This window comes from Artibeus jamaicensis, unplaced genomic scaffold (assembly GCF_021234435.1).
Source record: "Artibeus jamaicensis isolate MK-2021 breed Jamaican fruit bat unplaced genomic scaffold, CSHL_Jam_final contig_1016, whole genome shotgun sequence".
In the NCBI taxonomy this organism is placed as follows: domain Eukaryota; kingdom Metazoa; phylum Chordata; class Mammalia; order Chiroptera; family Phyllostomidae; genus Artibeus; species Artibeus jamaicensis.
In genome coordinates, this window is record NW_026521195.1 from 495,583 (window position 1) to 519,095 (window position 23,513).

Consider the following 23,513-nt stretch of genomic DNA (forward strand, 5'->3'; position numbering starts at 1 on the left):
AGTTGTGAGGTGCGCAGCGTCAGCTCTAAGGCTTCGTCGGCGATGGGGGTCTCAGGTCGGGGTGTTGGGACCAAGATGACGCTGCCGTGTTGAGTGTGTCGAGGCTCATACAAGATCTTTCAATTACTTCCTTGTGTGGGGTTGATTCTGTTCCTTGTTCTCCAAGTGTGAACCCTGGGGGGACGTTGGGCACTCTACTGTGCCGGCGGCCCGTTCACCGGAGCTCTGACTTCTTGGGGTCCTGAGTCCTCAGACATCCGTGGTCTGCCCTGTCCACTCCATCCACCCTCATGGGCAGCTGCTTGTGATGCTCCCTCCTTCCCTAGACTCCTCAGCCTGGTGAGCCCTGAGGAGCAGAGCTGGGAGTTGTGGTGTCTGGGGGTGCACACACACAGCACCGGGGACACAGTGCTGGGCTGCCCACGAGGCCTTGTGAGATGCCACCTGGTGGCCTCGAGTGCCCCGGGGCGCCGGGCAGTGTCACTCACCCAGCACAGTGTCTGTCGTTTCATCCTGTGTAAACACGCTTTAGTTTTCTGCCGTTTTAGGTTGGCCCAAAGACTTGAAGAGACTTTGTTTTCCGGGACTTCTATTATGGCGTTTCTTAGCAATTTCACGGTAATTGCGGGTAAGTGTTTGCTTCCTCCACATCCATGTGATTAAAAATGCAATTTAGTTTGTCACACAGAAATGTGACTGAAAGGAAACCTGTAAAGGAAAAGCCATGCTGTCGAGATCAGTAACAATTAGAGCGTGGCTCATCTGATGCACCGGGGTGAGGAGGCAAGCTCTGAGACCCAGGACTGCAGTCGGGGACAGGAGGGGGTCCTCTGGTGGTCTGGTCGCACCCTGGCCCGGCCCCCGGACCGGCCGCCTGCCCCCTCCAGGCCTGGTGGCCTCACCAGCCAAATCCGAAGGCTGCTGCAGATCCTCCCGGGTCTTCCTCTGGGGGTGAGAAGTGACACAAGTAGATGCGGGTGGGGGTCTGGTGGCCTGTGGTCACTGCTCCCTTGGCAAACATCTTCCTGGAGCAAACGTTAGACACACAGGCCCCCGAGATAGAGCAGGGGAGCAGAGATGCCCCTCTCCGGGGCGTGGCTGGCCCCCAGGGTGAGCGATGGAGCTCCTGCCTGGGGCGAGTTCCTGAGACTGGACCTCCAGTCTGTCACCGCCGAGGCTCCTGTAGCCTGCAGGGTCACCGTCGAAGTCTGCTTCTGCAGTAACAGCCCGATCATGGGCTATTTCATTGTTTCTTTTGTTGTCTCCAGACATGAAAGTGAGAGATTTGATGAGGAACATCACCGAGGTAACTGAGGCACTTCGATCCATCCACATCTCAGATGAAACAATCAGCAGTATTTTGGAAGCAAACATTTCCCGCTCACAGGTTCGTGTGGCTGCTTCAGCCCTCGGCCACCTGAGCTTCCGGCCCATCAACCCCCTCTCCCCTCTGTGGTGGGGGTCGAGCTGCTGGGAGTGGTGCCCCTTGGAGGCAGAAAGGAGATGAGACTGCAGGGCCAGGACCAAAGACTGTCCTTGACCTCACGAGGGGAAGAAAGACTACAGTTGGCGGCGGCTCTTATTCCAGGTTCTTAGCCCCTCTGCACAGCACCCAGGGCTGCCCGGGCAGAGGGGTCGCATGGTTCTCAGAAACGCACAAAACTAGCACGTCTGAGAGCAGCTGAATGCGGGCTGTGACTTCCCTTGGGCAGAGAGTGCCTGTGCGGCCGGACCGTAGTGCGGGGCTCCCAGTGACAGCAGTGAGCGGTGACAGCCAGGCGCCTCCAGGGCACTGGGGTCCGGGGTTCGGGTGATGGAGGTGGGGTGTGGGGACCTGGAGTGTCCATGGAGGGTGACGGGTGACTCAGTGAGCCCATCAGGGTGACAGATGCACATGTGTGGGGAGGGGCAGTTTCGGTCTGGAGCCTGCAGACCACAGGGTGTGGGCCGGCTCACTCCCCTGTAATCTCGGGGCTGATGCAGCTGCCTGAGTGGGCGCCGGCCACTGGGTGTCACGAGTGTCCTACCGGGGAGGGTGGTGCAGCGAGGAGGCTGGTGTGGAGGCTAATCACAGCTCTTCCTCTGCCACCTCGACAGTGAGCGTCGTTGGCCCCACGTGGTGGCACAGCGTGGTCATTGGGGGCACTCCTGCCACAAGAGTAAACGGACAGCTTACTGGCTTTGACTGCGAAGTGTGTCCACAGGCCCTGGGCTGGGCAGTTATGTTCACGAGGAAATGCCCCTTCGGGGCTCAGGTTACTTCTAGGAGGGCCAGGTGACCAGCAGGCAGCGCCGCTGTGCTGTGTGAGGTCACTTCCGCTACTGCCTCCCTGGACTTTGCCGCCGGACTTCAGTCACTTGTGAATCCGTCTCAGCAGGTCCCCAGGCCTGCTGGTGGTCAGGATTCACCCAGGGACTGACCCTGGGTCTGCTGGTCATTTCCAAAGCTTGCCGTAGGAAGTAACACGGACAGCCTCTTCATACCTCCGTGGCTGGTGTGCTGCCCGAGGTCCTGCCTGTGGGTGGGTGTGGAACTGTGGTCCTGCCTGAGGCCAGAAAAGACAGAGAGTCCCAGACGCGGAGACAGAGGGGCCAGGCAGGAGCTGTGGCTGTCCCTCGGGACTCTTGGCCTGCCAGCGCCCACCTCCTTCCAGCCCCGCTGTCCCGAGCCAGGTGCCTCGCAGAACCTGTGTTTAGTTCTCCCTGTGGTCCTGTCTGGTCTGCCATGGCTTCTGCATGAGGACGAAGGAGCTGAGGCTCATGGACGTTCGGGCCTCCGGGAGGTCACATGGATGCAGCAGCAGCTGGCCCTTCTAGATCCTTCTGTCGCACCCCCACCATCTTCCTGCCATGTGGCACCGGTCCTTTGGAAGGGTCCCGAGCTTGCTCCCCCGGGACCCCCGCCCTGTCGGGCCGTCCAGCATCGCACAGCTGGGAACCGGTGGGCACTGGGAGTGGAGAGGCACGTCTTCGCACAAGAGACCAACTTCTGAAGCCGCGGCCCTGGCCTCACTTGCTTCGCGCTTTCAACCTCTGATGTGGCTGGCTCCCTCCCTGTTTCCAGTCCCTATGTCTGTCTCCCTGTCAGCCTTGCGTTCTGGTCACAGTTCGGCAGGGGATAGCCAGCAGTCCCCTCACTGCCTTCTGAGTCCAGAAGTACCAGCTGGGCAAAGCCCAGTCCCCTCCCTGGTGCTTCTTTGAACACAGGGTTTTGCCTCCTGCTGAACACGCAGATGCTCTCCCCGGGTCACCTTCATTTCTGGGTGAGACTTTGAACCCAAGTAGGTTAGTCTGTGGCATGTGGTGTGCACAGGTGTGCACGGGGGTGCGTGTGTGCCAGCCCACCTGCTGTCTGCCCTGCCTCCTGGGCTCCTCACCCTCTTCCCACCGGGAAAGGGCGTCCAGCACATGGCACTTGTGTGTCCAATAACTGGCCGGGTCAGCCTCAGCAAAGCCCAAGTTGAAAGACGCCTGTTCACTTTAAAGAGGACTCACAGGTGGTCTTTCCAGCCGACAGAGCAGGTGTTACCTTGGCTTCTTTGTTCCCCATCTGTGTCCACGGGCCCCGGGCACCTTCGGATGAGAAGAGTGGGCATAGAGAGAGGTGGAGAGGTGACGAGGAGCGGCGGGGTACGGAAGGGCAGGGCAGTGGCCGCCCCGCGCTCCTGTGTGCAGCGCGCCTGTGCAGTTGCTGGGGGCCCATGGGGGGCCTCCCCTGCTCGCTTAAAAGAAGGGCGCACAGTTTTTAAAGATAACCTTTTTTGCCAGGGCTCTAAATTCTGAGGGATGTGTCAAATAGGACCCTAGTGGGGAGGGTCGGGGACGTGCAGATGGCGGCCAAGACCAAGGCTACACAGCAGGTGTGGACAGGCCTGCTGCCCACGGAAACCTCGGCACTGCCGGTGCCCGCCCTCCTGGCTCTGTTTCGGTGGAGGGCCCGGACTGGCACGCTGTCCGTGCCTCGGTCAGTGGGGTGTGTGTGACGTGGTGTGAAAGCGCCCCGTGAGTTCGGCCACTCTCTGGGTTATGGTCTCTGAGGGCCTCCCTCGACTCGTCATGAAAGTCGCTCACTGACAGTGTGCCCACACGGAGATGCAGTGCAGCCGCATGACGGCGCATTGGCACGGATAAACCAGAGTGGACACGGGTGTCCCCAGCACCCCTCGGGCTCCATTCACTTTTCCTCTCCAAAAAATGGTAGCAAGCTCAGAAGTCTGGTTTCAGTTTGGGGACCAAACTGATGGAGGAGGAAAGACACAGTTTGACTTGGGTAACAGAAAGGAGTGAAGGCTGAGACTCAACGTGAAGGAAAGACAGGGGCACACCTTCCAGGAGCTTCCCTGAGGGAGGAGGGGTCCAGTGAGTGCTGGACAGCGGTCTCACTCTGCGTCAGCAGAAGGGGCAGATGGCTTGAGCTCCGTGGCATTTCTGAGATGGCTCCATTCAGAACTTGGGAACCAGAGCAGAGGCTGGGCTGGTGCGGCTCCCGGAGGTCTTTGACATTCTGGGAGACCGGCTTAGGGGCTCCTCGGGGAGTCGGGCCGCAGCTCTCGGTGTGTCCCGTCTGACCCTTGTGCTTCGGCTAGGTCCTGTCGGGCGCCCTGGAGGTGGCTCTTTCTGGGAGGTGTGACGAGGACACCCTGCGTCTCCTGCTGGCCTTCCCGGAGGGTGAGCAGTCCACACTGGCCGTGAAGGAGCTGTGTGGCCTGTCCGGGGCTGCTGTCTACTCCCTGCTGGTGTCCATGGGCCAGCACCTGGACCTCCGTGGCTTCATTTACAAGGTACGGGGGTGATGGCTGGGGGGACGCCCCCGTGGGTGTCTGTTGGGGCCGCATTCATGGTGCAGAGATGAGTAGACAGCAGTGAGGACCGCAGGGAACAGAGCGCTGGCCTCGGCCACCCTTGTTGTCTCCTGTGTGTAGACTCCAGGGTGGGGCCTGGGACCGAGGGGTGTCTGGGGACTTGAGGCGTCTGCCCATCAGGACATCCGACAGCACTGGTGGGAGTGCAGCTACTCAGTACAGAAGGTCCAGCAGTGAAAAACACCCCCGGGTTCCCTGCAGGCTCCTTTTCTTCAAGGCCCAGCCTCCTGAGGTGAGAGTCCGGGGACACTGGGGTCTGCCAGCCCCTCCTGCTGCCCTCTGAGGCAGGGCCTGCAGCCACCCTCCTTGGCCCCACAGGCTCTGTCCCCTGAGGGTGACACGCCCACTGGAGGAGGCATGCAGACGGAGAGTGCCCACCAGGGAGCAGGCCCAGGCCCCTGTGAACCTTGCAGGGAGGGCAGGGTCAGGGGCTGCAGGTGCCCAAAGGCTGCAAGGAATGTGGGAACAGTGGACAGGGGTGGGTGTGGGCGTGGACAGCCCACGGGGAAGCTGGATCACACCCTTCACAAAGAGCAGCGGCTGTGTGCCGTCCCTAGCCTAGTCCTCCATTCTCGGCTTGCCTCTTCCAGAAGCTTCCCCATCTTCTGGCCTCCACTGCGGGAATCTTTACTTAAGTTTGCAGAAACCCCACCCCCTACCTTAGGCACTGGTCTTGCTCTAGGTCACTTCCCAGAGATTGATCCCGGCAGCATCAGGCTACTTAGAGATCAGCGCGGAGGCGTTGGGCGCTCCAGGCCTGGGGGAGCACTCACTGGGGGAGCAGTTTGGAGCATCAGGAAAAGGTGGACTTGCCATCCCTGCCCAGTTTCCTCTGCGGTCACCCCCCACTTCTGTGACTGCACACACGACACATGACACGCCCTCCCTGCCCCAAAGGTCAGTGTGCAGATTGTGTCCATTTTAGACCCAGAAGTAGGAGGATGAGCATGTCCTGTGTCCCTGTGTTTGGCAAGACTGCCTCTCTCCCGGGGGACCCTGCTCCCGGCTAATGTGCAGACCAGCTCAGTTTTGTGTCTGGCACCCCCGCAGCCCCCCTGCCTGCCTCACGTCTGGGACTACGTGCAGCGCACTGCTGAGCCACGTCTTGGCTGTCACTCTCGTACGCACACATGGGCCAGCAGGGTTGTGACAAGGATGCGACACGGGGTGGGGGTCCGTCTCCCAGACACAGGAAACAACACAGTCATTCGCAACAGCTCCTGGTTACCATCAGGAAACTTCTAGACACAAGGTCCTGGGTGCCTGCTTAGCCCCGCCCTCGGCCCTGGGTGAGAGGTGCCATCGCAGCAGATGCTGGCGTGGCCCGGCTCGCTCTCAGACTGCGCGGGTGCTACTGAGCTCTCTGCAGAGCACAGTTGGCCATGTCAGTTGGTGCGCTCACCTGGTCTCCAGCGCGGTGACAGCCCCTGCCTTGCCCACTGTGAATTGGGGCCTCCGGCCCACTTCTCCGGGGCCGCTGCCTTGGGAAGGTGGGAGGCACTGGTGACCAAAGTGAGGCAGGGCGTTCCTCCTGCCGGGCTGTCCCTGCTGTCCCACCGAGGGAGCCTGGGCATCGTTGGCCGAGCTCATCTGTGGGAGGTGGGCCATGGCCTCGGCTGTAGGCAGGACAGCAAGGGGCAGCAGGCAGCTGTGGCCACTGAGCCGAAGGGGCCGAAGTGGAGTGGTAATGGCGGGGCTGTGGCTGGTCTGAGGACTGGGGGCGGGGGGGGCTGGGATTCTCCCTCTCCAGGAGGAGGCTGTGTTTCCTTGTCTGCCTGTCTGTCTTACATGCACTTAGTGAGCAGCCGACACTGCCAACCCTTCTTGTCCCTGTGGCCACAAGAACATCCATGGCGGGCAGGGAGACCCCTGCCTGTGAGGGCTCCCTCTCCCGAGCAGCTGCTAAGTGGCCCCACGGGGGTGGAGTGGGGGGTGGTGTCAGAGCACACTGACGTTTCTGAGGTTAAGCCCCCGCCCTGCCCTTCCTCACTGTGAGGGGACCGCCCAGGCCTCAGTGTCCTCAGCCAATAGCCCCAACAGTGAGCCCTGTCCCCAAGCCTGTGGGCCCGTCGGAACCCTGGGAAGCAGCAGGGCTGAACTTGTCTCACACACAGGAATTGTCCTACCCCGATCCTCTCCTGAAATGTCCCCTTTGGTGCTGGAGAGACTCAGAACAACGTTCTGAAACGATTTCAGTTGCAGCACCAGGTCACACACACTTTGGGCGACGCGTTACCAGTTCCTGCTCAGAGGAGGCATGTGAGCTTTAACCCTGTGGCCTCATTTCCCCTCGTGTTTTTCCTTCCAGATGCTGATACCGGCGGAGGCCAACCGCATGCTCCGCTCCCTGTTGGACGTCGTCTCCAGGCTCAGCCACCTGCTCCCCAGAGCCAGCCACGTCCTGGAACACCTCCCCGAGTTCCTTCACTCGTCAAAAATCACAGCCTTGCTGGATGTGTCTGACTTCCAACAGGTGCATCTGTGTTCTGGGCCTCAGGGACACAGCCCGGTGTGCTGGCCTGTCCCTTTCACCTGCGCTTCTCCTCCAACACCCACCTCTGCCCCAGGCAGCAGCACACAGGGACAGGGTTGCCTTCTAAGGGCTCTGGAGGCGACAGCGTGACAGAGTGAGGTCTGGCATCTCCTGAGCACCAGTGAGAGGAGCCTGTGGGCCTGCACACCCCCTCAGGGCAGTTCACGAGTGGCCTGGGAAACCGGAAGTCCCTCTCACTTGTCAGCACAAGTGAGATTCCAGGGGCCATTGAACTTAATTCAGAGAGTAAATTGCCTTAAAAAGCCTTAAAACATTTATTTACATACAAATAATTGGCTTACAAATTGCAGATCATTTCTGGGAATACAAACACACTGCAGTGAGGTCAGTGGCAGAACACTGGTCTTTGCTTGAACCCTCTGTGGGGGACGGACCCGGGGAGGGGAGTGGTGTGGGAGTGTGCAGACAGGGGGTGTGGATGCGGTGGACGGCGGAGCCTTCTGGCTGCCTGGTGGTGGGGCCTCCGTGCTTCTGTCAGCAAGGGGCAGTTTGGAGAGACGCTCAGGGTCCAGGCAGTTAGGCAGCAGCAACACACAGACCGTGTCTTGGATGGCACACGGACTGCAGTCTGAGTCAGTGCCTGTTTATGGGTCAGTGACTTGCCACTGGACAAGGGTTTGCTGGTATGGGATGACGTCTGCCTTCTCCCTGGGCAGCTGGGCCGGCAGGAACAGCAGGACCGCAGCCCAGCCTGCGTCCCCCAGCCTGCCCAGCCCATGAATATTCTGTGGGAGAGGGCACTGCGCTCTGGGAGGGCATTGCAGTGAGTCCCTGCATCACTGAAGTGCGTTTCTCACACGTTCCCAGGTGCCACTCAGTGACCAGGCCAGGAGCTCTGCCTTCGGCTCCTTCCAGGCGGTGATGAAGATGGTTTGCAAGGAGGAAGCATCTTTCCTTAGCAGCTCGCACTTGTTTTTGCACTTGCCCAGAGTTAACGAACTCCTGGGAGATGACAAGGAAAAGTTCAACATTCCTAAAGACTCAAGTAAGCGAACAGCAAGCCACGCTTGTTCAGAGTGACTTGCACGTCGATCGTTAGCTTTGCTCTGTATGGAGCCCTCTGTGTGGAAGGGGGGCAGGGAGCTCCTGCCGCACCCTCTGCCTTTTGCCCTGTCTCTTCATGGGGGCTTAAAGTTCCAGGCACCGACGTCACGTTAGTTTCAGGTATACAGCACAGTGGTGAAACCCTTGTGTAACTTACAGAGTGATCTCCCCACCAACCCCTGTAAGCCTAGTGTCCCTCTGGCAACATAGGTGCAGAAATCATCAATGGAATATTAACACACTGACTTGGCAAAGCATTAAAAAGAATAACATCATGATCAAGTGGGATTTATCCCGGGTATGCGAGGTTGGTTCCATACCTGCAAATCAAAGATCATGATACACCACAAAATGAGAGGTGAGAGGCATACAATCGCATTCATAGACGCAGAAAGAGCGTTTGACAAAATGCAGCACCCATGTGTGACAGAGACTCTCAGCGAAGTGTCCTTCGTGGGTGGGAGGCTGCCGAACGCTGACATGGTGCTGGCACACACATGCGATTATGTCTTTTCTGAAATCAAAGTCAGTATAACTTAAAGTGTAAGTTGTTAAAATAACAGTAAGGGCCAGCTCTAGAATTCATGCATTAAAATTCATCGTGTAGTCCTACTCTTAATTTATATTTTATGGGATTGTCTCTATCAATTTTATAGTACTTTTGAATAGAAGGAACTTGTCTTTTCTTTTTAAATGGTGAATTTGGAAGGTAAAGTGAATACTGGAAATATTCACAGCAGTACTCTTCACGTCCTAGGTGTTAGGAATTAGGACTTTAAAGCTAAGATAATATTTCCATTCTAAATGTTCTCTGCAGGGGACAGTGAACTAGTGACAGGAAGCTCTCATCGCCAGCTTCAGACCCCATTCTGCTGGGTTACAAATCTCTGGGGTGATGGAGGCTCCGCCTCCATGAGGCCTCTGTGGGTGGAGTCGAGGCAGCTCCCACTGCGCAGCGGCCAGGGCAGGCGCCCCCATGAGGGACCCCCTGTGAGGGATGGGGGATCTGGGTGGACACGAGGCGATCCCTGCATCAAAGTAGGAAGTTCACCAGCTCTCTGTGGTGCAGCCAAGAAAACACAGTGGCCACTGATAAAGCTAAAACTCGATTAAAACATCTTGTTCTGGGCCCAGAACTGTATTGTTGAGATGAGTGTTTCCTACACTGAAGACCAGGGACATCCCTTTTTATTACAACATTCACCTTCAGGGGGCCTGCCCACTGCTCAGTGCTGTCATGATGACTTAGTTGGAACCGTGCAGGCCACGCTGTCCTTTCCTTCAAATGGTGGGCGTGGGCGTGGTGTCTTGTAGTTTCTCGGGGGACAAGAGCCCCGAGTGCAGCGTGGGGAACAAGCACCGCTGCATGTCCCGCCCAAGTGCAGAGCTGCCTCGACTGCGCGCTGAGGGCAGAGCATGCAGATTCGGAAGTGAGGGTCCCCGCTCCTGGGCTCCCGGTGTCTTGAGTAACCCTTTTTTTTTTAAACATTGCGACAGCCCCGTTCTGCCTGAAGCTTTATCAGGAAATCCTGCAGTCTCCAGACGGTGCCCTGGTGTGGTCCTTCCTGAAACCCATATTACACGGACAAATCCTATACACCCCGAATACCCCGGAGATCAGCAAGGTCATTCGGAAGGTAGGCTCCAGCAATCGAGGCTGTGGTGGCCGTTCTAGCTGCATGGCAGGGAGGGATCTTTTAACGCAGTCCACATGATTGTCACATCAGTTGGCTCACCGAAGGGTTTCGTGTGTTGACTCTAGTCTGTTCTGGCCTGTGTCCTTGTCCCTGCCGTTCACGTTGGGCTTGCAGAGCCACCCTCTCCGAGGTGGACATTCTGCTGGCCAGGTGTTCTTTGGAGCAGCTGCTGCATGAGGACGGTTAGACAGGCAGGAGGGCCGGCTCAGGCAGTTGCAGGAAAGCTGGGGGTGCAGGCGCTGGGTGCACCTGGGGGCTGAGGAGGAGCCCACCTGAGGCACCTGCTGTCGGGATAAGCAGGGTGTATGCAGTTAACTGCGTGTGTGTGTGTGTGTGTGTGTGTGTGTTTGATCAGGGCTTGGCTGCTGCGCTGCTTCCCGTTCTCCCTTCGTTTGAGTGACCGCCGACTTCTGTGCCCTGCTGTCCTCGGAGGCGGTGCCGTCACGTTAGCGACATACTCAGTGGGGGCTTTGTTGGTAATTTTCACTCTTTAATAACAAACGCATTCGAGTCTGAATGTTGGTTACATTCAATATCTTTTATTATTATAATTTTCTATATAACCATTTCCTAAATAATATCCTTTAATTGGAGGCTTTCATGATAATACTTAAATGTTTTAACTTGTTAATTTTAAAAGTGTTTACACAAATTTTTTGCTGAGAATTTCTAATTGCATAATAAAAATAACATATGTTTTGGGATTTGATCAGCAGTTGTTTTAGTTTCAGTGAATGTTTTCTGGGCACCAGGAAAGTGAGGGTATGTACATGTGGGATAAATTAGGGCACTTCCACCTCTTTAGGTGGCAGTAACTGGCTACATGTAAATATATGTGTAAATACGGAAAATACATCGTATACACAGGTCAGGGCAAAAGGAGGTTTATAATTGCAAGTATGTGAAACAGAATTTATTTGTGTGTAGTTATCTATTAATTGTATTATTTTGCATATGAACAACTGGAAGCCTACTTTTGCCTTACTGTGAATAAAGTGTGCCTATCCTTTATTTGTAAAAAAGACGAACAATTTTTACCAATGTGACTGGTTGCAGTAACACACTCCCCCTCCACACCTCTGCAGTTTGACCTCACAGGCGGCCTTGCTGAGCGGCCCTGGCCCTGGGTTAATATGCGGAGCATTACTATTCTCACCCCTCACAGCAGCCCTGCCCGCACTGTTTGGAAGCTGGGGCTGAGGTTCTCCGTGACTTGGCTGAGACTGTGCAGTGAGCAAGCAGTGGGGCCAGGACTTCAGCCGTGAGTGAGAGTCTTGCTTGTGGATTGGGTTCGAGTCGTCGCCAGCTGGTCCTGCGGAGGCTCGGGGCCGTCTCAGTGTGTCCTGCCATTCTGTCTCTGTCCCGCCCTTCCCTGGTTCTAGTTGTGTTCATGTCTTTCCGTGTGGTGGTGACAAGGGCATGATGAATGACCATCATGAACTGTGAGCTTTTTTCAGAACAAAATGATGTGTGCGTCATGTACCCTTTTTGCTTGGATTTGTTTGCCATGAACATTTCTAGCTTTTTTGTTTTTGCTTGACTTCTAAAATCTTTTCTTGGGTCTAATAAAAATGGTTGGCTTTGCTAGTTTCCTCTCTGCGGTAGGATATTGCCGTCTATAAGAAAAGGTCTTCGTCTCGCTCACAGTGGTGTGTCCAGGCCCGGCCCCACGGCTGGCTCAGACCCTCGGTGAGGGGCTCCCGACTAACTGCCCCAGTGGCTGTGCGAAGACCAGCCTTGGAATGAGGCTTCTCTTCCTGGTCACAGTTTCTGTCATAATGGGCAAGTTTGGTGTCATTGTCATCTTCCTTATGGTTTTGAAATCTATGTTTGTCCTCTGTGCGATTTTTTCCCACTTTTTGCTGAAGGAAATTTGTTTATAGAATCTCTTTTTGTCCTCTGTTTTCTACCTTCAGTTTTGTACATCATGTTTATTCTCTCCCCAGTTGTGAGTGCCGAGAATACCCCCTGCGCCCCCCCGCTGCCCTTCCAGGAGAGCAGCAGGGACACATGGGTTGTCTTCCTAACAGTGAGCAAACAGCGCTTGCGTTTCTATCGTAGCTTTTCTCTCACCACTTTTACTGTAATTTCACATCACTACTTTATAAGGTCTCATTCCAGAACTATTACTAGCCTTTGGGTTAAACTAAGAACTTGGTGACCACTATTTAAAATTGGTTCCATATTTGCGTGGTTTTGTGGCTCAGGGCCCTGTTGGCCGTATTAGCAAACACCTGCCTTCTCAGGTGATGTACAGACTTTCGCTCAGGTTGCCCTCCTGTGACTTGGTCAGGGGAATGTGTGGGAAGGGCCTTTCTCCGTGGATATCTGCCAGGGAGGTTCCGTGGGCATCGCAGGTGCTTGGCTAGACAGAGGAATTCTCGGTTTGCCTCCTTCCCCTGAAAACTGTCATTGTGTCCTGACCTGGGCTTCGGCGGAGAAGAGAGCTGAAGCTACATCCATGTTTGCCCCTCCCTAAAAAGCACCTTGTGTCCTCCTGGATGTTTATGTGTTTATTTTTTAAACCAGAATTACGAATTCTATGAGACACATTAGGCAGTGGTCCCTTTTTGATAATTTCACCTGGTGTAAGAAATGGTGTTTGAATTTTCAGGCTTAGGGTGTTTGGCTGCCTCCTTCTGCAGCTACTGATGCCCTTCTCGGGGCAGCCTCTGCCGGGGCCGGGCCCTCTTGCGCTTAGAGTGCTCGCATCTGTCCGAGACTGTCTGGCCTCTCCTTTTCTGCCTTTCCTCCCAGCTGTCCTTGGAGAGTGGGGACTGCATCGCCGGTCCCTCTTGAGGGGACATGTTGTCTGGCCATTTCCGTGACACGCTACCGTCCCACTGAGTCCAACCCCCACTGCCTGGCGCTTGGTGTACAGTTGATGCCGCCCCAGGGCAGAGGGTCCTTCCTCGTGGCCTCCTCCCCCTCTTTCACTGCTCTCGAAAATACAAAGGAAATATTTCCTCTGTTTCTCCCATCTCTTTAAAGTCAATCTCAGACGAGGGCTTCGACTCATGCATGGGCCCCTCCTTTACTAGGAGGACCTTTTCCCAGGCCGACGGGTGTTTGTCCGTGGAAGTGGGGGGCTGTGCTCATCCAGGTGGGCCCGCCTCTCAGGTCTGTGTGGAGGTAGATGCATGCGGGCCCACTGGGCTTCAGCAGAGCGGGAACACACACAGGACCAGGGAGGGTGGGGCAGGGATGTGGGCGCAGCTGGGTGCCCAGTGGGAGCGAGGTCCTGAGAGCAGGGCCTTGCTGGAGGGTGTTGGTCCTTAGGGTGATGGCTGCCTTCCCCCCACCCCGACCCGGGGTGACCTGCGCCATTATCGGGGCTCCCTGGGACCCCAGCCCTTTTTACCCTTCTCTCTTTGGCACTGAGAATATTTTCAGTATCAAACACAAAATGCTGCAGGAGACGCTTTGCAGGTATGAGCACGTATCTCACTTATTTCCCGAGGACAGAGCTCCCTCTCGAGAGAAAGCCACAGGCACTGTGCTGTGGGTCAGGGCCAGTGTCCGTGGTGCCAAATGCTGGACCAGCCCCTGAGGCCATCGGCTCTGCTCTCGGCTCCACGGGGCTGGGGCTGTGCACAGACTCGTGGGTAGTAGCTGGAAAGGGATCCTGGATGAGCTTGGGCAAATGTTGCTTTAGTCAGCCAGCGTGCATCGGGGGCATCCGTGTAGACAATGAGGTAAACACTGGGGACCCTGCGAGGACACTGAGGGGAATGGGGGGGCGTCAAGACGGGTAGGAAGGGGGCGCTGTAGTGGACAGGGGTGGCACCTGACGGGAGGAGCGTGGACGAGAGGTCTCGGGGACACAGCTGAGCTGTGAGGGCGTCGGCACACACTGCCTGGTCTGGGGAGGTGTCGGCCGGCCTGCAGGCAGCCGGGTCAGACCTCTGCTCCGCTGGCCGACAGCTTCCACACGGGTCTCCATGCCACCGCCACAGCACTGCGGGCTCTCCTGACTGGCACACTGACGTGACCTGCATGCTTTGTGTCACAGGCTAATTACACTTTCCTGTTTGTGGACAAGCTACGGACTTTGTCAGAAACGTTGCTGAAGGCATCTGGCATTTTTCAGAGTGGTGGAAATGGCCAGTTGCTCGGCCAGCTGCAGGTGAGCAGAGCCCCCTTGGTGTCCGAGGGCTGGGGTGTGCGGACTGCAGAGTGGGGGCTGGGCTCTGAGCCCACTGGGCGGGGGGGGGGGGGGGGGGGGACGGTTTCCCAGCTGACTCATAATGTCAACATAAGAACTGTGCAAACACATTTTGTAAATGATCAAGTATTTTGCCACCATGCAAGATATTATTAATAATGTATTAATAGTTTCCCATGCTTTACATTCCATGTTAATTCCAAAGCCTTTTTGTGTGTTTTGTGAGATTTCCAACCATAGGCCTATTAGTATGACCAGAGATCATTTTCTCATGTTCTGTATTGAAACACATTCCACAGTAATGTGTTCATGTGTTTTACAGTGGCCTGACTGCTTCAGAACCTGAGCCACTTACTGCAGGTGTCAGCGAGGGGGTCATATTATGGCTTTGGGGTGCTCATGTGGCTCCAACCTGCCCAATGTCCGATAGATGGGCAGAGGGGCCCACATGGCTATTCCTGTCTGGCTTGCTTCTCGTGAGCCCGCCGAGAAGTTCAAGGTGTGGGGAGCATTCGCGGCCAGGATGGCTGGGCCTCACTCCCAGCCTGCATGCCGTGTGCCCATGCACTGGTCCCTGAACTGGCCTGTGCCCCGGGTTTCCTGGCTGCGAGGGGAGGGAGCAGGTGACGCCCGCTGTGAGCAACTCAGGACAGCAGGCAGGGAGTGTTTCCGTGTCTGGGTCCTTCCAAAAGCAGGTGCTTTACAGGGAGTGCCTGGCTCTTAGAGCCGAGGGAGAGGAGTCTGGGAGGGCAGGCCGGAGTGCCCTGGTCCCACTGCGACGCAGGTCAGGCCCTGGGGGCCGGAGAGGGCGGGGGCTGGCTGCCAGCACCACGGGCAGTCCTGCAGCACAGTGGATGCGTTGTCATCAGCCGGGTCCTGGTCAGAGGACCCTGCGCTCCAAGGGATGGCCCTGGTGTGTGGCCCTGGGCTGGGAGCCACGGAGGCCAGGGTGGCTCTGGGCAACGGAGATGGACCTCAGAGCGCGGCAGGGGCCCTGGGCCTGATCCCGGTCACGGTGGTCCCCCCTCCCCGTGCAAGCACCGGCTGTGACTGTGGCAGTGTTGTCTTTAACTTGTTTGCTCCTGGACTAACTTGCTGATGTGGGGACCGAGCAGATTCTCTCGGTCACGAGTCAGGTCTCGAACAGTGCAGACTTCGAGGAGGGCCTCGCTGTGGCTGCAGTGACCACAGGCACTGTTGTGCGAGACTCGGCGTCCTGGGAGCGCATGGGTGATGCCTGGCTGATGCACGGAGGGCACTTCCTGAGGGGACTGAGTCACAGGATTGAGGGTTGGGGAAAGGCTGAGCCCTGTCCCCAGATTTGGTGGTGCGACCTCCTGGTGGCAGGCCTGTGAAAGGGCGAAGGCCCACTGGATGCTTCACCCATAGGCGGCACCTGTGTGGCCGGTCCCTCATCTTCAGTGTCTGTGCACAGCGTCGCTCTGAGCCGTCGTCGCCACCTCCTCTGTCTCCAGGCAGAGCCCGTGCTGGCCTGTGCCGCATGGCGGGGTTTCCGCGCCTCTTTTCGGGCACCTTGTGCACACACAAGGAAACCGTGGCGCACCAGGCAGGCCTGCTGCAGGGAAGGGGTGCCGCTGTTGCTCAGCTGTCTGGTGCCCCTGCAGGAGGCCCTGAGGAACAGATTCGTGAGGAGCTTCGTGGGCACCCAGTTACACATCGACGTAGACCAGCTGACGGAAAGGCTCCAGACATATGGTGAGTGAGCGTGGGTGTGCACTCGCACACCTGCGTAAGTGTGAGTGTACAAGTGTGTGTCAGTGTGGGCATGAGCATGTGTGTGTGTGTCTGTAAGGGTATGAGTGCGTACGTGCGTGTGCACGTGTGAGTGTGTAAGAGTGAGAGTGTGTGTATGTCTACATATATGTGAGTGTAAGTTAGTATATGTACGGGCATGTGAGTGCACATGTGTGAGTGTGGGTGTGGGTGTGTAAGAGTAAAATGTGGGCGTAAGTGGGTGGTTCACCCTTGGGCCACCAGGTGTCAGGGGACGCTGACAAGCCACTTCCTGTGCGGTCCTGGCTCGCCATCTACAGGCGAATGGGCTGCACCTCACTCTCTGCAAAGGCGGTCCCGCCTGGGGCCTCTGATTGGCTGACTCAGGCATGAATAGTACAGAAGGTAGTCAAAAGGAGGGCTTCTGATTTGATGACAAGACTTGCGAGTTGTAAAGTCATTTTATAAACTGAGTTAATACTTTGGAGTTGGTAGTCAACTGAAAGCAGTTACACTGATTTGAAAACGTGGAGTTCAGTTTTAAATAAGGGCCACGGGCACACAGCTCTTCTGTGCGTGCAGGCCGTGGACCTGTGGGTCTGCGTGGGGCTCAGCACTGCCTTCCACATGCCCGGGAGTCTGGGGCTGGGCTGGCGCATCCAGAAAGGGCGTCCGGTAGACGCTCAGCTGGCCTGGCCCTGCGTCACCAGATTGCCACCCACCAGGCCTCTGTCTGTTTCTGTTCTGGTGTCTCCCAGTTGATGGTCTGTCCTGTCTGACAGATTTGGGGCTGGGTGGAGGCTCCCAGCCACCCCTCTGTCCCACGGGTGCTTTTTGAGAGGAAGCTGTGGCCAGAAGCTGACGTCCACTGGCCCGGTCCCCAGGCCGGGGGAGGGGCCCACACGGGCTCCATCTGCACAGCTTTGTGGTTTGCTCTGTATGTGTGAGTGTTGTAGGTGTGTTTTTGTGTGTGATCACGTCTTGATGAACTCCCTTCCTTTCTCATGAGGTTCTGAGCAACAGTCTTCTCAGACCCAGTTAAAGACTGGGGCCTGGTGAGGGGTGGCTGGAGCCCTGGTGCTGGGAGCCTTGCCCCGCTGGGAGAGGGGCCCCCCACCTCTGCCACACACCTCTGCTGACGCCGTGTTGGCCCCTGGGCAGTCTGGTGGCCTCTTCTGCTGGGCGGCCCTGGCCAGAGCAAGCCCCGGGGACTCAATTCCTCTATAGGCCGTGCCACTGTACACTTGGTGACCTTTGGTCACTGCTCTCCTGCTCTGGTGTCCTGGGTGCTCTCCCCACACAGACTTTCCTGGGATCGTTGGCTTCTCCATGTCTCTGTTCCATGACCCGACCCCTCCTGACACTGGCGCTGGGACACCGAGCCCTCCCAGGTGTCTCATCCTGGGAGTGTTTCCATCTTCAGCCTCAGCTCTGCCTTGCTGCTCAAGTGCACAAGCTCGGGCGGGGCGGCCCCCTCGGAGGCAACACACCTCCCAGCACAGCTGCCTGTGGGACCTCAGTGCCAGGGAGCCACCGGCTATTGTGCGGGCCAGGCTCCCGGGAAGGCAGGCGCTTTAGGATCGCTCGGGTCCGGCTGGAAGAGCGACGTGTTGGCCACGCTCTGGGTGACAGCCTCTTCCTGCTGCCCAGGCCGCTCTCTGCTCCCTCTCCTGTCCCCACTGACCAGCCCTGCGTGAGTCAGCCATCCCTCTCCACCTATGTGAGAGTGTCTGAGTCAGGGGACGGCTGTGACAGGGGTGGGCACACTCAGCTGGGGAGCAGCCAGTGTGCACGTGAACAGAGTTTGCATCTCGGGAGTGAGCTCCCCCCTCAGAGGGAGGGAGCTGCACATCCGGGGTGTTCACGCAGCATCCACTGTGGGGGTGGGAGACGCTGTGCTGGGGCGCTGCCACGTCTGAGTGTTCGCGTCCTCAGGAGGGATCCTGGGCAGGATGCTGAGCCGAGTGGGCACCACCCGCATCCTTGCCCTGGGCCGCGTCCTGGTCAACCTGTCCTCCTGCGTGGTGCTGAACCGCTTCCGGGGGCTGGAGTCCGTCACCGTCCTGGAGGCTGCGGCTCAGGAGCTCAGGCAGGAGAACAGTTTCTTGGCCAGTAAGTACCCAGTGATCACCCTGTGCCCGGGGCCCCGGGACAGCAGGCCGTGTCCCCCTGCGCGTGCCTCTGGTGGCTCAGAGAGAAAGGCGTCCTTTCCACATAGAGTGGAATCAGGCCGACGCGGTGAGAAGAGGGCCTTGCACCGTAGTGACTGCCAGTGCTGCCACTGGCCTCAGCCCAGTACGGCTCACCGCATCTTGTTACTGCTGTACCAGGCGGTGCCGCGGTTCAGTCTCCCAGGACAACTTACGGGTTTCTTGGTGCAAGGTCCACTCCGGTTTCTGCCACCACTCTCACTGAATGATGGTGCCGTGCATCCCGGGGTGAGCAGGAGGAAGGACCGTGGCCGACCAACCCTGTCTGCTCACTGCTCCCTGCTCACTGTTCACTGGTCTCAGAGAACAATAGCATGTCCTCACACTCGCTTTGGCACTTGTGTGCGTCCTCATGTGCTGGACTGCTCTCACTCGGCTGTGTCTGGTGGTTGGGGGTGCAGCCTGCAGCCCAGAGCCCGGAGCCTGAGTGTTGGCAGGGGGCTCCCACCACCACCCTCCTCTGTGTGCCCACGGCTGCCTACACCATGAGCCCCCTCTCCCCGCCCTGCCCCCTGCCCCCTGCACAGGCCAGGGTCCGGCTCCCCTTCTTTCTACGACGTGGGTCAGGTTAGAGCCCCTGATGTCCTCTGCAAAGACCCTGCCACCACACAAGCTGTCTCTGAGTGCGGGGCGGGGGCTCCAGAACGTAAGCTTGGGGGAGGCACAGCTCAGCCCACAGCCGGCTCTCCAGGTAGAACTCAGGGAAAGCACGTGGCAGGGGGTGGAACCCGGTGTCCACACCAGGATGAGGGCTCCCAGAACACCAGTTCCCAGGGAGGCGTCTGTTGTCCTGGAGAGGAAGGGCCGGATTACTCAGCCTCCTTGCGGCATTTTTCAAGTCCTGAAAAATGCAAAACAAATAATTTGTTCGTATTAACGATACCACGGTATGGTTTTATTAAATGGAAAAGAGGCCTGCCTGGGAACTGGGAAGGCCTGGCTCTGCTTCCTGCCCACTGTCTGGATAACCAGGACAGTGGGCGCGGCCTCCCTAGGGCACAGCCTTCCCCTCGGGAGAGGGCTCAGCAGAGCCCGCTGGCCCAGCCCCCCGCTGCATGCTGTGCTGACTGCCCGCGAGGCTCCGGTGGTGATGGGCCTGCTCCTCCTCCCCATCAGGTGTCATCTTCAACACGTCCTCGGTCGGCAGCAGCTCTGGGGCAGACCCTCCCCGGCTGCCGCCCCACATCACCTACACCATCCGGACCAGCGTCCTGTACAGCATGAGGACCGACTTGGTAAAAAACCCGTTCTGGAAGTTCCACCCTCAGAGCCTGCCGGCCGATGGGTTCAAGTACAACTATGTCTTCGCCCCGCTGCAAGACATGATCGAGAGAGCCATCATCCTGGAGCAGACCGGTCAGAAGGCCGCGGGCCCGGCCGTGCAGGCGCAGGCGATCCCCTACCCCTGCCACAGCAGTGACCTGTGAGTCCCTCGTCCCCACCCAGGCCCCAGGTCCACTCACAGCCTGAGGCTCCAGGCGGGGCTGTCCCACAGCTTCTCTGCACGAGTTCCAGGGGCACAGAAGATGTCTGTCCCGCTTTAAGGCCTCAAGGGGCATGTCTCCTGCGCTTGAGCTGCCCAGGGGAGGGTAGGTGTTGATGTGACCCAAGGGCTCCGCCTTGGACTGCAGGCGGCTTCAAAGGCCCTCCCGACCGACTGGGGGCACAGTGTCCGCCAGGCTCTGCCTGTCTGATCCCTGGTTCCCCTGATGGACTAGGGGAGCAGAAAATGGTTGCGTCCTCTTCAGGACAGGTGCGTGGGCAGTGGGAGTGTGGCTTGCAGCAGGTGGCAGAGAGAGCGGCCCACAGTGGCCATGGGCTCCGTGGGCTGCAGATGGGTGAGGACCCTCGTCAGGGAGATGGAGGGGCAGCGGGCGGTGGTGTCGGGGCAGAGAGCAGGCCGGCCGGCCGGGCAGAAAGGGGAGCCACGGAGCCATTCCTCCAGGGAAACAGGTCTGTTCGACAAGGCCGGGCCACGCACTTCTCAGTCTGAACCTGCATCTCCCTCCCCTGCTCCCTTGCTCACTTGGTGTCTGGTAGCAGCTCGCAAGACTCCTGTTTTCAGTGCACACGCAGGGAAAATGCACTTGAAGGACGCAGGGCTGGATGGAGCTGGACTGTGTAAAACCACATTCCTTCAGCCCCAGGACTCACAGGTCCACACTACGGTGGGAACCACTGTGTCCCTCGTGAAAGTAAAGAACGTCCAGGGTTAACATGCCCCTTCAAGGAATAGGGCAGCGTCATGGGGGGTTTTCAGACGGCCAAAGCACCAGTGCCGTAGAAGCTTCTAGAGCACAGAGGGTGTTTCTCTGCAGGCCGCTTGGGGCTTCGCGCAGGGCGTTTGGGCTCTGTCAGTCCACCCGGTGGGGCTTCTGGGAGGGGACAGTGAGGGTGTTGGGGGTTGAGTGGCAGCTCTGAGCGCCTGGCACCTGGGCTTTGAGTTGCCCTGGGAGAAGTCCAGAGTGAAGGGTTGACAGGGTTCACGCTCGAAGGGTCAAGCTCCTGTCTTAAAAAAATACCAGCTTGGCCCACGTTAGACCGGTGAGGGGGCCTCAACATGCACATTTTTGTTGCTTCTTTTCCTTGGGATTTTCACCAGGTAAACTCATTAAATGCCCTTCTTTCTCCATTTGGCCGCAGCTGTTGTTTTCAGCTGAAGTTTCCATTCCCGTTTATCCTGGGAGCCCCGAGCCCTGGGACACTCCTCTGGGCCCCAGCCCCGTCCCCATCATCCCGCTGAGGGGCCTGATGTGCTGAATCGCATGGTGACGCCCCCTGGGGGTGGGCAGAGAAACCACTTGTTAAATGTCACTGTCCTTCGTGTGCTCATGTGTAGCAGGTGGCAGAGCTCTGTGGACACCGTCCAGGCCAAGGAAGGGGTGTTGGCCAGTCAGGCCACCCGGTGTCAGAGGCAGTGGAGTGGCTCCTCTCTCAGGACTGCCCTGCTCCGTCCCCAGGTGCCCGGCCAGCCACCCTGTGGGAAGCAACGCCCCTCCCCACTGCTGTGAAGCTGTCTCAACACGCTTCGCGCTCTGTCCCACGCCTCTGTCTTCACTGGCTTACTTTGAGTGCCCCCCACACTCCCAATTCAGGACCTTTCGTTTGCTCCCTTCCTGTGTCTCACACCCTGTGTGCGTGTGCAACAGGCTGTCCCCGTGGGGGCACTCTGCCGAGGCAGGTGCTGGAGACGGCGGGGGCAGTGCGCCAGAGGGGCCTTTGGGAGTCTGCAAGGACGGTGAACCGGGACACCTGTGGCGGGGTCCCTGTCAGCGCTCCCTGGCCTGCGAGGGCCTCGAGAGATGTGCCCAGCGCCGTGCTGACTGCAGCTCGACTCTGAGCAGAGCCTCTGTGCTGGCCCTCAGGTGTGCCCTGGCTTGTGCCCTCAGGTTCCTGAACAACGTGGGTTTCTTCTTCCCTCTGATCATGATGCTGGCATGGATGGTGTCTGTGGCCAGCATGGTCCGACAGCTGGTGTATGAGCGGGAGATCCAGTTAGAGGGGGTGAGTAGCCCTGGAGCTTGCCCAGGTGAGGGGGCCCCTCCGCCGGGCCTGTCCCGGGGAAGTCGTTGTGGGTCTGACACCTGCCAGCGTTGAGCAGGCTTGTCCTCTCACACAAGATGGCGAAGAAAGGAAGCCCACACAGCTCGTTCCACAGTTTTCAGCCCACCCAGAGACACACAGTGACTGGCTGCCCATCCTGACTTATGGCTGGGACTTCGCAAGCCCAGCCTCGATGCTGTTACCCTGACGTCTTTAAGGCATAGACTGCCAGCACTGCTGTTGAGAGAGAAAGTTTGTGGAGGCATCTGGAACCCCCACCCCACCCCAGCCTGCGGAGGAGCGAGGCCGGGAGGCGGCAGGCACAGGTCTTCGGCTCCCGTGGTGCTGGTTGCTGAGGGGAGTGGGGGGCTGGGCCAGGGAGCGTGTCCTCGGCTCCGGGTGCCCCGTGCCTCTGCAGCTACCATTGAACAGATGACTCGCTCCTGATCCCTGTTTCTACCCTGACCCCATCGGGCCCCTGGGCTGAGGGCCCGGGTGACAGCATGTCCCACTGGGTCAGAAGTTGTTGTTAATGGTGCTCAGAGACAGTGTGACGCTCCAGATGAGCCAGCGGCAGGGCTGGTGGGCAAACCAATGTGATCCTGTGACTTTGAGTCGCTCAGCAAAGTGCCTTCCGATGCCCACGCAGTGCCCCCCAAACCCAGGGAAGAGCGCTGCTCCTCTGCGTCTCTCTGTCTTGGTGAAACAAAACCACAACCAAAACAGAAAACAATAGACGACAGAACCAAAAACACGAATGAGCAGACGCAGGGCCTGCAGCCCGTCAGCCTGAGCCTGGGACCTGCTCTGGGGGCCTTCTCCCGACGCCACCTCCTCACACGGGAGTCCGTTCTCTCGTGGCCGCACCTGTCTCGGCTCTCTCTGCCTTAACCTGATGGCGGCCCCTTCTCTGAGGGTCTCGAGAGTGGAATCGGGGCTGCTGGAGGAAGTGCCCTGCGCACTGCCGCTGGCGGGGCCCGTGTCCCGAGGGGGCGCTCTGGGCACCGCTCGCCTGCCCCCGTGCAGCCTTCTCTCCCGTCTGTCTGACCCTCCTTTCTCCGCACCCCTGCCGGGCTAACAGGGGGCTTCCTTCCCCCCCCAGTACCTGAGCATGATGGGGGTGCACCCCGGCACCCACTTCCTGGCCTGGTTCCTGGAGAATGCGGCGGTGGTGGCCGTCAGCAGTGCCATCCTGGCGGTCGTCCTGAAGACCAGCGGCATCTTCGCATACAGCGATGCCTTCGTGGTCTTCCTCTTCCTCCTGGACTTTGGGGTGTCGGTCATCATGCTGAGTTACTTGCTGAGCGCACTCTTCCACCGGGCGAGCATGGCTGCCCTCTGCAGCAGCCTGCTGTACGTGACCAGCTTCCTGCCCTACGTCGTCCTGCTGGTGCTGAGAGGCCGGCTGGGTGCTGCGGCTCAGACGTGTCTGGTAGGTGGACCGCTGGGCAAGAGTGTGGGGCAGGGCGGAGTCTGTGCAGCTTTCAGCGTGTAGCTCCCTGTCGACGTGGCATTGGCTGCACCATCGTCCCTGCCCCCCGCAGGGGCGAGCAGCGCGGTGGGAGTCCCAGAACCTGCAGCAGCTCCTCAGGCAGTGGGTGGGCGGCCCAGGGCACAGGCCTTGCTCGTGTGCTGGGTGTGTCTGGTGAGGGCTCTCAGGACCGTTGCTGGCATCGACTGGGAAGCCTAGGGTTTCATTCTCTT

The 23,513-nt window shown here is 58.3% G+C and overlaps 1 protein-coding gene across 2 annotated transcripts in view; it reads left to right on the top strand.

The window, feature by feature from the left end:
* Nucleotides 1-23,513, top strand: part of ABCA13 (ATP binding cassette subfamily A member 13) — a 114,322-nt gene that overhangs the window by 21,698 nt on the left and 69,111 nt on the right. For both annotated transcript variants that reach the window (XM_053661418.1, XM_053661420.1), the window contains exons 9-20: nucleotides 549-628; nucleotides 1,269-1,387; nucleotides 4,587-4,781; nucleotides 7,171-7,335; nucleotides 8,224-8,401; nucleotides 9,958-10,097; nucleotides 14,170-14,283; nucleotides 15,948-16,038; nucleotides 17,992-18,168; nucleotides 19,383-19,689; nucleotides 21,656-21,770; nucleotides 22,912-23,241. In XM_053661418.1, the coding sequence (XP_053517393.1) occupies nucleotides 549-628; nucleotides 1,269-1,387; nucleotides 4,587-4,781; nucleotides 7,171-7,335; nucleotides 8,224-8,401; nucleotides 9,958-10,097; nucleotides 14,170-14,283; nucleotides 15,948-16,038; nucleotides 17,992-18,168; nucleotides 19,383-19,689; nucleotides 21,656-21,770; nucleotides 22,912-23,241 (2,011 nt within the window). The remainder of the gene's footprint in view (nucleotides 1-548; nucleotides 629-1,268; nucleotides 1,388-4,586; nucleotides 4,782-7,170; nucleotides 7,336-8,223; nucleotides 8,402-9,957; nucleotides 10,098-14,169; nucleotides 14,284-15,947; nucleotides 16,039-17,991; nucleotides 18,169-19,382; nucleotides 19,690-21,655; nucleotides 21,771-22,911; nucleotides 23,242-23,513) is intronic.